Source organism: Chamaea fasciata, unplaced genomic scaffold (assembly GCF_029207755.1).
Source record: "Chamaea fasciata isolate MVZ Bird 193981 ecotype frontalis unplaced genomic scaffold, bChaFas1.0.hap1 SCAF_18, whole genome shotgun sequence".
NCBI classification, from domain to species: domain Eukaryota; kingdom Metazoa; phylum Chordata; class Aves; order Passeriformes; family Sylviidae; genus Chamaea; species Chamaea fasciata.
This window is the reverse complement of record NW_027094103.1, coordinates 1,237,244-1,251,575: the sequence shown is the minus strand read 5'-3', so window position 1 is coordinate 1,251,575 and position 14,332 is coordinate 1,237,244. Positions and strand designations below refer to the sequence as shown.

The following is a 14,332-nucleotide window of genomic DNA, read 5'->3' as shown; positions in this document are numbered from 1 at the left end:
GGCGCGGACACCGCGAGCGGCGCGGGCACAACGAGCGGCGCGGGCACAACGAGCGGCGCGGGGGGCGGCCGGGCCGGGGCGGGTCGGGCGGCAGAAGGGGACTCAGTCAGGCGCGCCAAGGGCAGCCCAGAGCCCTAGCAGGAGGGGTCCTGAGGCGCAGAGCACACTGGGATTTTGCGGTGCCGCGTAGGGCATGCCGGGATACAACGGGGCCTGCCCGAGCTGCGCAGAGTATGCTGGGATATAGCGAGGCAGAGATGATGCGAACCACGTCGGCATCTAGCGAGGCCTAGTAACGCAGGGCATGCCGGGATGTACCGGGGCGGGGCTGCGCAGGGCATACTGGGACATAATGAGGCAGGGATAGCGCGGTGCACGCCGGGATATAGCGGGGCAGGGGATGGCGAGGAGCACGCCGGGATGCACCCTGGCGGGCCTGCGCGGGGCATGCTGGGATCTAGCGAGGCGGGAGGGGCGGCCGGAGGGCGGGGCCGGGGGCTCCATGCCGGTCGCACACCGGGATGGCGGCCGCGGGTCCCTGGCCGGGCTTGCGGGTCCCGCTGCCCTCCTGTGGTCCCTGGCGCTGCAGCACCTGCCGCAGGCACCGGCCCGGGGGTGCCCGGCCTGCGGGGCCCACAGCGGGGCGGTGTTTGAGGAACGGCCGGGCACGGGGGGTCTCGTCCCCGGGTCCCCAGGCTGACGGGACCGGAGCCCCAGCGGCGCCCCGGGATCCCTTCCTGGGCTCGGGGGATTCGCTTTTGTGGCTCAGGGCTCCCCCCGGGCGAGGGAGGGTTTGACCTCTGGGGGCTCAGGACCCCCACACCCCCCGGCTTTAGGGATATTTTTTGGGGTTCGTGCCCCCTCCCCGGCTGTCCCTCGGCTCCCGCGTGGGGCTGATCAATCTCCGTTTCCTCAATTAAACCGTAGCTCGAGGCGAGCATGGGAATTCTCGTTTCCAAGGGGGCCGGATTTGGCCGCCTTTCACCCCTGTCTATTTTCGGGCTGTGACCGCCGGCGTTGACCCGAGCGGCGGCCCCTCGGGTCAGGCTGCCCCGGGCACGGTGTCCCGGGCACGGTGTCCCGGGCTGGCCGGGGCTGTCCCCGTTCCCCTCGGCCGCGCCTCAGCCAAAGTTCTGCCCCGTTTGTGCTGACTCGGCGGCGGCGTGCGGAAACGGCCTCTCGCCACACCTTCCCCCGCCGTCCCCGCTCCCGGCCCGGCTCATCCTGCCGCTCCCGGCCGCCGGGCTGTCGGGGCTGTGCCGAGCTGTGTCACACCCGTGTCCCCAGCGTCCCCCCCGTCCCTCTCCGGCATGGGGCTGCCGCTCGTCCTGCTGCTGCTGCTGCCCGCGCTCCTGCCCGCCCGCTGCTGCGGTGAGTGCGGCCCCCGAACCCGCCCGGGTCCCCCCGGGCCGGGGGCTCGCCCTGAGCTCGGGGGGTCCCCGAGGAGCGGCGCTGGGGGGGATGAGCCCCGTCTCCAGAGCCTCGGACGGCGACTCGTGGCAGCCGTCGGGGACAAATTCTCTGGGGCTCAGCTCCCCCAACCCAACCCCTGCAACCCCTTCCCCTGCTCAGAGCCAACCCGTGCCCACCCCCGCACGGGTCCTTGGGGACAGGGGTGACACCCCAGCCCCCTAACACCCCCTCGGGTTCTCTGTGCATCCGCTCCAAGTCACGTCTCTTTGTTTCTTCCTCTTTTTTTGTGGTGGGAAATCTGGAGGTTATGAGATTTGGGGGGACGAGGAGGGGGTGGGGTGCACGGAGGGAGTGGGTGCTGGGGGTCCCTCCCCACCGCGGCCCCACGCAGCTTTGGGGGGGCCGTGGGGCTGCAGGGCCGTGCCTGGGGGGGGTCTCGGCCGTCCGGTGCCCCCTGACCTGCGCTGCCTCCCCCGGGCCGGGGCAGAGCCCCCGGAGGGCTCGGCGGGCGCCGTGCGGGCGCTGAGTGCGCGGCTGCTGGGGCTGGCGGGGGCCGCCGCCCGGGACCCCGACCCCGCCGTGTACCTGGCGCTGCGCCTGGCCCGGGAGCACGACCCGCGCCTGGAGCAGCGCTACCTGGAGCGACTGCAGGACGCCTTCCAGCACCCCTACGGCAGGTGGGTGCCCGGGGATCCCCCACGGGTCTTGGGGGCCGCCCCTGTCCCCCGTGCTGACGCCCTGTCCCCGCAGGAGCCTGCAGGAGCGCGGCCGGTGGGACGCCGAGCACAGCATGTACGTGTGGGTGTCCCGGGGTCCCCTCGGGGCGGGTGACACCTGAGGCGGTGTCCTGGGAGGTGACGGGTGCCTTGCAGGAGCGCGGCGGAGCCCCCGCACACGGGGCGGCTGGCACTGTACCTGCTGGGGCTGCGGGCCGCCTGTCCCACACCCAGTCCCCACCGCGCGCTGGTGACATGGCTCAAATACTGCCTGGAGGAGGACTGGACAGGTGAGAGTGTCCCTGCCGGGCGCCCACTTGGCATCTGCACATCCAGCTGTGAGGCGCTGGCTCTCCCTGGTGACACCACACGTTGTCCCCAGGCTCCCGGCGGCACGGCCGCCCCCTCAGCAATTACTACCAGTACGGGCTGGGCGTGCTGGCGCTGTGCGCGCACCACAAGCGGGTGCGGGAGGAGGTGATCCGGCGGCTCCTCGCGGCACAGCACCATGGAAGGCTCGGGCACGGCGGCAACACCGTGGGTAAGGGCCCGTGGGCGCAGGCGGTGGCACCCCGGCGGGTGTGTGACTCCGGGGTGACACCGGGGTGTCCCTGCAGACACCGAGGCCGTGGTGGCACTGGCCTTCACCTGCCTGGAGCGCAGGAGGTTGGTGGGGACGGAGCTGGCGGCCGAGCTCCGGGCGGCCGCGCACAGGGCCAGCAGGAGCATGGCCAAGGCCCAGGGCCCCGACGGCGTCATCGGCAACATCTACAGCACCCCGTGGGCCCTGCAGGTGGGTGTCACCTGAGGGGACATGTGGGCTGGCACTGAGAATGGGCACGGGGGAGAGAGGGGCTGCAGTTGTGGGATGCAGGTGGAGATGCGGGTGCAGATGTGGGTGCCCAGGCAGGGGCAGCTGCCCCGGGGCAGGTGGTGCTCAGCAGCCCAGGTACCCAACCCTCCTTCTTCTTCCCACCACTTCCATCCCTCCCTGTCCCAGGTGTTCCTGGCCACAGGAACGTGCCAGACAGAGCCAGCGTTCGGCCAGGCCATGGCTGCACTGCTGGAGAACCTGGAAGCCTTCGGCACTGCTGCCACCATGGCCCAGGTGCTGCCGGTGCTGCACGGCCGCTCCTACCTGGACATCACCTCCATGCACTGCCAGGAGGAGCCAGGTAGGAGCTAGGGGCAAAGGGATTGGGGTCAGTGCTGGTGTCCCCACAGGGATGGCTGGGCGTCGTCAGTGCTGTGGTGGCTTCTCACAGACACGCTGACACCCCTGGACATGGAGCCCCTGGCTGAGGTGCCAGGGAACAAGACGGTGCAGTTGGTGGTGGAGTGTCCCCTGCCCTGGTGCTACGACCTCAAGCTCTATGACCGCCTGGTGCCTGTGCCCGCCGCTGCCTCCCTCCTGGATGTGCTCCAGGCGGCTGCTGCGCTGGACCCCCATGAGTTCAGGTGTGTGGGGGTCACGCGGTGGTGGCCACGTGTCCTGCACCTGTGCCCGGCTCACTCCAGTTCCCAGCACGCAGCTCCCTTGGGAGCAGCTCTGTGCCAGCGCTGGCAGTGCCGAGGCTGGACCCTCACCCCCCTGAGCCCGCTGTCCCAACCCCCAGGTTCCACACCCAGGACACCTCCCAGGGCCCATTCCTGACCCAGGTGCTGGGGCTGGAGGCCCGGCAGGAGAAGCAGAACTACTGGCAGCTCCTGACCGCACCCGACATCCCCCTGCAGATGGGTGAGTGGTGGGTGGGTGTCCCTGGGGAGGTGGCAGGGGTCCCCCGCAGCCCCATGGCTGCTGTGTCACCTCAAACCCTTGTTCCTCTCTCCACAGGTATTGCTGACTACAGACCCCGGGATGAGGAGATCCTCATCCTGCGCCTCAGCGAGTGGTAGAGGGTGGGGGATGGTGGCAATGAAACCCCCACTGTGGGCACATGACCTGCCGGCTCCCTGCCTCCTCCTTTCCGGGGGCCAGCACCCCAGATCTGCCAGGGGCAGGAGGAGGGGACACACACGATGCCCTGTGTCCTACGGGTGCAGTGGGATAGCAGCACCCAATCCAGCAGCTCCTCCAGTCCTGGTCCCACTCTGGAATGGCTCAGGCGGCCGCTGGGAGCAGCCGTTTTTGGGGTGTCCAGAGCATTTTTGGGATGGCCAAAGATTTGGGAGCCCGAGTTAGCGCTGTTCATCCTCAGCAAGGTGCCAGCTGGGATCCTCCTCCTCTGTAACCCTCTGTGTCCCAGGGCTCGGGGACAGCGGTGCCCGAGGGGGACCCCTGGGTGTGCCCAAACCTGCGTGATTTCCCCGGGAGTTTAATGCAGCGCCCGAAATCACCGGGGCGGCGGCGGTTTGGGGGCGATGGCGCCGGGGGCCGGGCGGGGGCTTGGCGGCGGCCCCGCGCTCACCACGGAGCCGCCGCACGGTGACGAGGCGCGGGGGCGGGCGGCACGGCCGGGTGTGGCCCCGGTGCCCGCGGCCGCCGCGCCCCGCCCGCCCGGCAGTGACGCGCGGGCCTCGCGGGGAGGAGCGTCCGCCCTCCGCTCGCGCCATCGCCAAACTTTGCCCCGGCCCCGGCCGCCGCCTCCCGGCACATGGCATCGCCACCCCGGCGCTGAGCCCCGCCGGCACCCCCGGCCGGGACACGCCGCCGCAGGGAGCGGGGACAGCGCGGCCGCCGCCGCCGCCGCCAGCGCCGCCGCCACCGCCGCCCACCGCGGGGCTCTCGGGAGGACGGGGCAGAGCGGCGAGCGGCGGCCGCAGGCAGCGGAGCCGGTGCCCATGTGCCCGCGGTCGCGGCGGGGCGGTGAAGCCGCGATGAGCGCGGCGGGCGGGGGCGCCCCGCGGCCCTGGAAGCCCGACCCGGGGCAGGCGGACGGGGGGCGGCCGCCGGGGCCGGCGCTGCCGCTGACCCTCAGCGTGCTGGCCTGGCTGGGCACCGGCACCACCATGGCCGGCCTCAACAAGTGGATCTTCGCGGCGCACGGGTTCCGCTACCCGCTGCTGCTCTCGGCGCTGCACATGCTGTCCGGCGTGGCCGTGGGCTACCCGCTGGGCTGGGCACGGGCTCCGGGCCCCCGGCCCCGCGCCAGGATCTACCTGCTCAGCCTCACCTTCTGCACCAGCGTGGCCCTGGGCAACCTGGGCCTGAGCTACGTGCAGCTGGACGTGGCACAGGCCGTGGCCACCACCACGCCGCTGGTGACGCTGGTGCTGGGGGTGCTGGGGGGCCGGCGGCCGCACCCGCTGCAGTGCTGGGCCATGGGGCCGGTGTGTGCCGGGGCCGCCTGCAGCATCGCCGGCGGGCTCTGCTTCTCCCAGCCCGGCTGCGGCTTCCTCCTGGCCGCCACCGTGCTCCGCGCCCTCAAGTCCATCCAGCAGAGTAAGTGCCGCCTGTCCCTGTCCTGCATGTCCGCCCGCACCCTGGCACGGCCCCTGGGGCACGGGGGTGCTGGTGTCACCTTGGTGCCACCCCCGGTGCTGGGGCTTCTCTCTGCTCGTCCTGCTGCCTGCCGTGCACCCTGGTGTCACCCCAGCCCCAATGCCACCCCACCCTATCACTGGTGTCACCCCAGTGCCACCTTTGTGCTGGTGACACTCCCTGCCCACCCTGGTCACAGTGGCACCACCCAGCCGTGGTGGCACTCTGGCTCCCATTTTCACCCCAGCCCCGGTGCCACCTGCTGTCCCTCTTGGCCCTGGTACAACCCTTATACCCCCCCAGCCCCAGGGCCACCCCTGTCCCACTCTGTTTCTGGTGCCACCCCAGAGCCACCCTTGCCCCTCTCTGGGCTGTGCCGTGCTCGTGGCCCTGAGGTGCCCTGACTTTAATTTGTCAGTAATGACACCATTAGTGTCCCTGCGGTGTCCTTGGGCCATGGGGGGTGGAAGTGCCCTAGCTTGGCACAGGGTCACCCAGCCTGTCCCATCCCTGTGGGCTGCTGGACTCCCTGCGAGTCCCCCCTTCGCGGGGACTCGAGTGGCCGCGGTGCCACCCAGGCTAGTGGTGTCCTTGGCAGATGGCAGTGAGGAGGCAGCTGGAATGTTTTTGGCTGGGAAGGGAGCATTTCCTCTGGAGCCTGTGACTCGGGGCACCATGGGGACGGGCTCTGGCATGGGGCCCTGTGCCCACCCCAACGTTTCCATGGCTGTACTGAGGTGCTGTGGCCCCCAAGGGACACTGTGTGGTCATTGTGCCACTGCCCTGTCACCTTCTCACCCCCGGTGGGACATGGACACTGGCCCTGGGGAGGGAAGGGGCATGTCTGTGTGTGGCAGCCAGCCCTGCTGTGCCTCCTGTCCCTACTGTCCTCGGATGACCTGGAGGGGGGGTCATGGGGACAAAGGCTCTGAAATGGGCTGGGAAAGCTGCCCTGTCCAACCCTCCCTGTGGCACTCTGACCCCAAACACAGGCACCTTTGAAAGTGGACACTCTCTGAATCAGGGCATCTCCAGAGTGGGACACCCCCTGAACCAGGGCACCCCTAAAACAAGGAATCCCAGAAAGGAAGGACTCCTGAACTTACGAACAGAGACACATCCAAACCAGGAAACCTCTAAACTGGGACCCCCCCCCAAATCAGGGCACCCCCAGCCCATGGAAGGAGCTTCCCCCCTTCATTTTCCCCTTCCCAGTGACATTGGGGATTTCTTTTACTGCTTGGTCTTGTCTTGGTGGGTGTCTCCTGTGGGTGCTGTGTGTCCCTATGGCGGGTGGGTGTTCCCGTGGGATATCCCACTGACTGTGCCCTGTCCCCCCAGGTGTGCTGCTGCAGGAGGACCGTCTGGACGCGCTGTCCCTGCTCGGCCTGACGTCCCTGCCCAGCTTTGTGCTGCTGTTTGGAGCGGCCGTGGCGCTGGAGCTGGGCCCCTCGTGGCAGAGCGTCCTTCGCCCCGACGCCGCGCTCTGGGGCTGCGTCCTGCTCAGCTGCCTGGGCTCCGTCCTCTACAACCTGGCCACCTCCTGCCTCCTGTCCCTCACCTCGGCCCTCACGCTGCACCTCCTGGGCAGCCTCACCGTGGTGGGCAACCTGCTGCTGTCCCGGCTGCTGTTCGGCACGCGGCTGGGCGCGCTGGGCTACGCCGGCGTGGCGCTGACGCTGGCCGGGATGGTGCTGTACCACCAGCCCCGGCTCCTGGCCGCCTGCTGGGGCCTGCGGGGGCTGCGGCGGCACCCGCGCCACGAGTAGGGACCCACGGGGGCATCGGGGCCAGGAGGGCTCTGGGGGAGTGCTGTGCACGTGTGTGACAGTGCGTGTGACTCTGTGCATGTGTGTGCCGGTGTCTGTGACTCTGGATGTGTGTGACGGTGCACGTGTGTGCCAGTGTGTGTGAGTCCACGCATGCTGTGCCTGTGTGCGCCTCTGCACGTGTGTGTCAGTGTGCACGGCTCTGTGCGCACACGCAGGTGCTGAGGTGCACACGTGTGCATGCCTGCGTGCACGTGTGTTTTCTGGCGTGCCCAGATGTGAGTGCACACGTCCTGCTTTGCACAGTGTATATGTGTGCTGGTGTGCACACGGATGTGCTGGTGTGTGCACAGCTGTGAGCACGTTGTGTGGAATTGTACACTCAGGTGTGAGTGGGTCTGTGCACAGCTCTGTGCTTGTGGGTGTGCACAGGCTCTGCGGGTGTGGGACATGCGTGTGTTGATGACCCTGCACACATTGGTGTGCACAGCTCTGTATGCACGTGTTGGTGTGCACAGGCTCTACATGCAAGCAGGTCTCGTGCTTGTGGGCAGTGTGCATTGGTACAGACTACATAGGTGAGTGTCTGTGTGGCATACGTGTGCATTGGTGCAGACTGTACATAGGTGAGTGTGTGGCACACGTGTGCTGGTGTGCACAGGTTGGGTGTGCACAGCTCTGTGTGTGTGTGCAGGTGTGTGCTGCTGGCAGGTACCGCTGTGCACAGGGGCTCTGTGCAGGTGAGCAGGTACCTGTGTGTGTGCACTGGCTCTGCACGTGTTCCTGTGTGCACACACGGGCTGGGCACGCCCAGGGACGTGGCTCTGGATACACGGCTCCAGATACACAGCTCTGTGCATCCAGCTGCTGTCTCACCTGGGAAAAGAGGTGTGTGTGTGTGTTTGTGTGTGTGTGTTGTTTGTGTGTGTCACTACTGAGCTCTGCTGGCTGGAGTGGCCCCTGGTTCTTGTGGCCAAACCGAACGCCCAGGACAGGGCAGGTGTGTGTCCCCTCTCCTGTCCCCATCCCCACCGTCTCGTGACAATCCCACAGGGTTGCCGGTGGTGCTGCCAGTGTCGTCTTTGTCCCCACCATGCCCCTGAGCCCCCACAGCTGTCCCCACCCCTCCCAGCTCGCTGCAGACTGGCATCCGTGGCGGAGATGGCGAGAGCCCAGCCGAGGGGACGGAGCAGCCTGGACCAGCTGCCATCTCTCCGGGACAGTGCTGGGCTGTGACACAGGACAGTGCTGGGCTGTGACACAGCACATGCTCACCATGGCTAAGGGACAACCCGGTGTGTGTGCCTGGCACCGCTGCTGGGGTCCGTGTTGGCCGTTGCCACACTTGTATCTCCACGCTGGGGCCAAAGGACCCAGCTCCGATTGCACTTGTCCTGAAATAAAGCTCTATTTTTGTTGTACTCCACCCTCGGCTCCCAGTGATCTCCTGGCCAAGAAGGAAGGAAGGGAGGGACACTCAGTGCAGGGATAGGAAACTGAGGCACAGAAATGCCTCAGGATGTTCCAGCTCCTGGGAAGCTGTGTCTGGCATCTGCAGCTCCAGCAGGGACAGCTGCGGTTTGGCAGTCCCAGGGCTGGCACTGGGACACCCCGCAGGACACGGGAGGGATGCAGTGACGGCGAGAGGAGTCACCGACCACAAGTGTCTGGAAAAGGGCTGGGAGCTTTGCCCTGCCCTGGGGTGGTATGACGCTGGAGCATCCTGAGTCACGGAATCATGGAATATCCTGGGTTGAAACGGATCCACAGGGATCATCGATTCCAGCTCCTTGCCTTGCACAGGACGGCCCCAAAAGTCACACCATGTGTTGCTTGTCCGGCCCCTTTCCAGCCTGGTGACTCACTTGAACACAAGCACAACCCCACTTCCCCTGGAAAATCCCCACTGGTTCCCCACCCTCTTTCCCAAACAGCGACTTTTTTCCATTAGAGCAGTGATTTGAGGTTGCTTCCAGCAGCACCTGAGGAACGGCTCCTTCCCAGCACACAGGTGAGGGGTGGGCAGCTCCCCGGGGCGTGCCCAGCGTGTCACTGCTGCTGCCGCCACCTTTGCCAAGGTGCCCCCGGCATGGCTGGAGTGGTGCCCCTCCCGAAAAGGACACAAAGGGACACAGTTATCAGCCAACGGCCCCGGCTCTGGCCGGGAGCCTGTTTGCTTCCTGGACTCACATTCCAGAGGGTTTTTCATAGCGAGGAGTGTTAAAAGGGAGGAGTGAGACCTGCAAACCTTCCACCTGCAGCATCGCTGGCTCAGGAGCCCTCCCCTGGGACTCTGCCTATCCCAACCCCCTGACTCATTTGCTGGCACTGGGGTCTGCCTAGATCCTGGCTCCATCCATGGTTTTGCCTTTTCCACCTTGGATTCAGTGCCTTGTGGTGCTCCTGGTGCCCTGCAGCTCCAGGGAGCGTGGCTGGCTGTGGCTGCGTGTGTCCCTGTGCAGTGGTGAGAGTAGCTGGGCTGGTCATGGGGGTCCCGAGGGCAGCATTCCTGCTGGGATTGGGGTTATGTGGCCCATGGAAAGCCCAGCAGTGGCAGGAGGGGTGGCTGGGGGTGGTGACCCTCTCGCTGGGTATTCCAGGCCATGATCTCAGCCTGGTGTTATCCCTCTGCTCCGGCCACAGGAAGGATTGGGTTTCCCACAGCTGCCCATGTGCTGAGTCCAGTGCTGCTCCGGCCAAACTGGAGGAGGGAAAGGCATCCAAGCCCTGGGGTTTTTTGGGAGGGGAGCAGAAGAGACACCTTCCTGGAGAGCAGCCCATGGCACAGGGCAGGAGCAGCCCAACTGGAGCAGGGAACAAGGGGCACAGCTCTCACATGGGCATGGGGAGGGGTGACCCCTTGTGAGGAGGGGTCACAGCTCTGAGGGATGGGTGGCGTCTCCACATGCTTGGAGGTGCTGGCTGACAAAGAATCACGGAATCACAAGATGGTTTGGGTGGGAAGGGAACTTCAAGGTCATCTCATCCCATCCCCTGCCATGGGCAGGGGCACCTTCCACTAGCACAGGTTGCTCCAAGCCCCGTCCATCCTGACCTTGAACACTTCCAGGGATCCAGGAGCAGACACAACTTCTCTGGGTTGCCTGTTCCAGGGCCTGCCCACCCTCCCAGGGAACAATTCCTTCCCAATATCCCATCCATCCCTGCCCTCTGGCAGTGGGAAGTCATTCCCTGTGTCCTGTTCCTCCACACCCTTGCTCAAAGTCCCTCTCCATCAAGGAGCTCCAGGTGAAGTGTGAAAGTCCAGGGTGGGAGAAATAAACCTGTGTCCAGTGGGACAGTGTAGTTAATGACATTGGGCCAGACAGTTTTTCATGGATCTGCTGCTGAACCACTGCTGAATCCTTTCTTGGAAGTGGCGATGGAACATGCTGGGATGGTGCTGGAGCAGCAGCAGCGTGTGCCCACGCAGGGGAGAGGAAATCCAGGGTGGATTTACTGTGTGCCTGGGAGCACAGGGTGGAAATTATCTCTGTTTCAGGACAGGGATTAACTGTTGCCCTGGGGCTCGTCGGGAGCTCACTGCACTGGCACAGCAGGATTTGGGATCTGCAGCAGGGGCAAACACTTGCTAAGCTGGGGAGCCTGAGCCAGGAAATTATATCCTTCTGGGATATGCTGGGCTGTGCTCTCAAGCCTACCACATCCCAGTACTCAAATAGTGTCAGGGACTGTCCTGGGCATGGAGGTGGAATTTTGGCAAAGCCTTTTTTAGGGTAGTTGTAGGAAGATTGCATTTTTCCTTGTAGGACATCACAGCCCAGAGAGCTGAGGGCATTTGAAGCTGCCCAAATGAGACTGGAGGCCAGGAGATGGACAGGATGACCCCTCAGACTCCCCTCCAGTCCCACAGCCTCTGCTCCAGCACCCAAAAATCCCCTCCAGGCTTTGTCCTTAACTATTTGGTGGCTTCACTGCTGGCTTCACTGCTCTGTGTCACAGGCTCCTGCCCCTCACTGAGCAGGCTCTTGGCTGAGTAGCTGAGTTTCTAAAAGATGAAATCACAGGAGCTTAGAGACATTTTAAAAGTCTTAGAATCAGAGGAAGATGGAGTGGTTAAGGTTGGATATGCTCTCTAAGATCACCAAGTCCAACTGTTCCCCCAGCACTGTCAAGGTCAGCACTAACCCATGTCTCCAAGTGCCACATACATTTTTTGAACATTTACAGGGATGGGGACTTCACCACAGCCCTGGGCAGCCTGTTCCAATGCCTTACCACCCTTTCTGTGAAGATTTTTTCCCTAATATCCAACCTAAACCTCCCTTGGTGCAACTTGAGGCCACCTCCCTTGTCCTGTCTCTTGTTCCCTGGGAAGAGAGCCTGAGCCCCCCTGGCTCCAGCCCCTCACATCTGTTGGGGCTGTGGGACCCCACCAAGGAATGGGGCTCTTCACAATCAAGGAAGAACTTGCTCAGATCATAAGACATGGATGATTTGGGTTGGAAGGGACCTTAAAGTTCATCTCATTCCAATGCCTTGCCACGGGCAGAGACAATAACTGAGGCATCTCCTGAAAAAGAGTTGTGGCAATTAGGTGGGGAAAGGGAAAGGGCCGTGACATCTTTGGGTGTCTCCCAACCAGAGATGCTGGAGCCTGTGCTCTTCCTTCCCTCTCTGGAAGGCAGCAGATGACAGGACTTTGAGTTGCTGTCTCAAAACCCAAAGCTGTATCCCAGCTAGGAAAAACAAGTGTTGGTGATGTTCCAAGTCTCCTGACTCACAGCAAATTGCTGTCCTGCCTCAGCAGCACATTTTGTGCTGGAGTAAAACAACACTCCCTGAGCACGTGGTGGTCTCGGAGTCCCTGTCAAGGCTCTGGTACAAATGAGAAGTGAAAACTGTGCTGATTTTATTAATAGTAAAATTCACTACTCGCTGGGGTATCTCAAATCCTCTGTACTTTCAGCACAGACCATGTTCCAGCTCTTCAGATGTGAGTTTATTTTCACTACTCCAGCATGGATCTGGAAGAACTGCTGCTGGCTTTCCCTGGATTTCTTGCCAAGAGGTCACAACAGCTCGTTTGTACTCAGAGCAGCGGAGTTTCTCCTACTTCATTTCCATAAACATGGGGCACCATCCTGACCGGAGAGCTGAGCATCTGGACCTGCTGATGCTGAACTTGGCACTGACCTGACCCTGCTGCCAGGAGCTGTTGAGCTCTCTGCTGGGATGGCAGGATTTGACCTTGGAGATAGCCACTTTGAGCTGGGCTGATCCCCCAGCATGGGCAGCAGGGGAAGGGGGATTCTGCACCTCTACCCCACACAGGTGAGACCCCACCAGCCCTGGGGCCCAGCACAGGAAGGACATGGAGTTGCTGGGGCAAGTCCAGAGGAGGCACCAAGATGATCAGAGGGATGGAGCAGTTTTGTTGTGAAGAAAGTCTGAGAGAATTGGGATAGCTTGGCCTGGAGAAGAAAAGGTGACCTAATTACAGCCTTCCAGAATCTGAAGGGAGCCAACAAGAAAGATGGAGAGAGAAAGAAAGATGGAGAGAGACTTTGGACAAGGGTCTGGAGGGAAGAATGGCTTCAAACTGAAGGAGAGTAGGTTTAGATGGAATATTTTGAAGAAACTGTTCCCTGTGAAGGTGGGGAGGCCCTGGCACAAGTTGCCCAGAGAAGCTGTGGCTGCCCCACGCCTGGAAGTGTCCAAGGCCAGGTTGGATGGGGCTTGGAGCAGCCTGGCATAGTGGAAGATGTCCCCGCCCATGGCAGGGGCTGGAACAAGATGAGCTTTAAGTCCCTTCCCACCGAAACCATTCCATGATTCCATGATTCCATGACTCTGTGGTCCTATTCCCATAGGGGACATGGAGTGGTGCTCCATCAGGCCAAGCAGAAGTGGGGACTGACTCACCCGTATGTGTCCCCACGCTGTGGATCCTGGTTGTCACTGAGCCCTGCAGCTGGAGATGCAGGTGGTGGGGGTGTCCATCATGGGGACGCGCAGGTGCTCCATGCCAGGACAGAGCCTGGTCACTACTCCAGGCAGACATTGAGGATGGTGCTGGTGCAGTGGGTGAAGGGCAGGAGAAGCTGTCGGGACCACTGTGTCACTGAGGTAGAGTTGGGAGGTGACTCCTGACAGGCTGCCTGTCAAGGTCACCATGACGACAACTGACCGTCAACAGCAGAGACAGGAGGTCATGGAGGAGCAGGGCCAAACACGGCCTCGTGTCACTTTCTTCGCACCATCCCAGAGCCAGATCAGCAGGCCCCGGTGCAGGGCTGGGGGACCCTCACACTGTCCTGGGGCTGGGGGACCCTCACACTGTCCTGGGGCTGGGGAACCCTCACACCAGACTGGGGCTGGGGAACCCTCACATTGGGCTGGGGAACCCTCACACCGGGCTGAGGGCCCCTCACACTCCGGGAGCAAATCCATGGGCCTGTGACACAAAGCCCTTTCTCACCCTGAGCAGCCCTGCAGATTGGGAGCTGGACCTGGACTACCCCCTGCCCACCTCCAGCGGCCCCACCAGTGCCCATGAGCTGCAACTCCTGGAGGTGCAGGTGAGGTGTCCTCTCCCCTGGGACAAAGCTCATGGCCCCCCCCCGTGGCACAAGGAGGTCTTCAGCCTGCTGGATCAGGAGGGGGTGCCAAGGCTGTCTGCAATGGTTGAGAGAGGCAATTGTTGCATTTGGGCCACCTTTGACACGAGTGGTTGTGCCTCCATCCTAACCTCAGGACACAGCTGCCATATCCTACATCCAAGTCACCTGTGGTTTGGAATAAGCTACAGGCATCATTGGCCATGGTCTTCACCTGGACTCAGACGTTGTTCCAATGATAGCCTGGAAGAGAATAAGTTTAGATGGGATATTGGGAAGACATTCTTCCCTGTGAGGGTGGTGAGGCCCTGGCACAGGGTGCCCAGAACTGTGGCTGCCCCTGGATCCCTGGAAGTGTTCCAGGCCAGGTTGGCTGGGGCTTGGAGCAGCTTGGTCTGGTGGAAGGTGTCCCTGTGGATTGAAGCAAGATGA

At 63.5% G+C, this 14,332-nt stretch overlaps 2 protein-coding genes across 2 annotated transcripts; both read left to right on the top strand.

Annotated features, from left to right (window-relative positions):
* The first annotated feature begins 678 nt into the window (after positions 1-678).
* Positions 679-4,070, top strand: TCN2 (transcobalamin 2). The gene is made up of 10 exons (XM_066199969.1): positions 679-1,371; positions 1,901-2,090; positions 2,164-2,205; positions 2,286-2,419; positions 2,512-2,670; positions 2,747-2,922; positions 3,130-3,304; positions 3,395-3,587; positions 3,746-3,867; positions 3,964-4,070. The coding sequence occupies exons 1-10, from the start codon at positions 1,311-1,313 to the stop codon at positions 4,023-4,025; spliced, it is 1,314 nt and encodes a 437-aa protein (XP_066056066.1). The 5' UTR covers positions 679-1,310; the 3' UTR covers positions 4,026-4,070.
* Positions 4,071-4,696: 626 nt separating this feature from the next.
* SLC35E4 (solute carrier family 35 member E4) lies at positions 4,697-8,740 on the top strand. The gene is made up of 2 exons (XM_066199961.1): positions 4,697-5,511; positions 6,892-8,740. Exons 1-2 carry the CDS (start codon positions 4,911-4,913, stop codon positions 7,317-7,319), a joined length of 1,029 nt encoding a protein of 342 aa, XP_066056058.1. The 5' UTR covers positions 4,697-4,910; the 3' UTR covers positions 7,320-8,740.
* The last annotated feature ends 5,592 nt before the right edge of the window (positions 8,741-14,332 follow it).

Excerpts from the sequence above, each read along its gene's own strand:
- TCN2 (XM_066199969.1), top strand. The coding sequence starts at position 1,311 with ATGGGGCTGCCGCTCGTCCTGCTGCTGCTGCTGCCCGCGCTCCTGCCC. Across the intron at positions 2,206-2,285 it reads TGGGACGCCGAGCACAGCAT|GAGCGCGGCGGAGCCCCCGC; the intron begins GTACGTGTGGGT and ends GGTGCCTTGCAG. Across the intron at positions 3,588-3,745 it reads CTGGACCCCCATGAGTTCAG|GTTCCACACCCAGGACACCT; the intron begins GTGTGTGGGGGT and ends CCCAACCCCCAG.
- SLC35E4 (XM_066199961.1), top strand. The coding sequence starts at position 4,911 with ATGTGCCCGCGGTCGCGGCGGGGCGGTGAAGCCGCGATGAGCGCGGCG. Across the intron at positions 5,512-6,891 it reads CCTCAAGTCCATCCAGCAGA|GTGTGCTGCTGCAGGAGGAC; the intron begins GTAAGTGCCGCC and ends CTGTCCCCCCAG.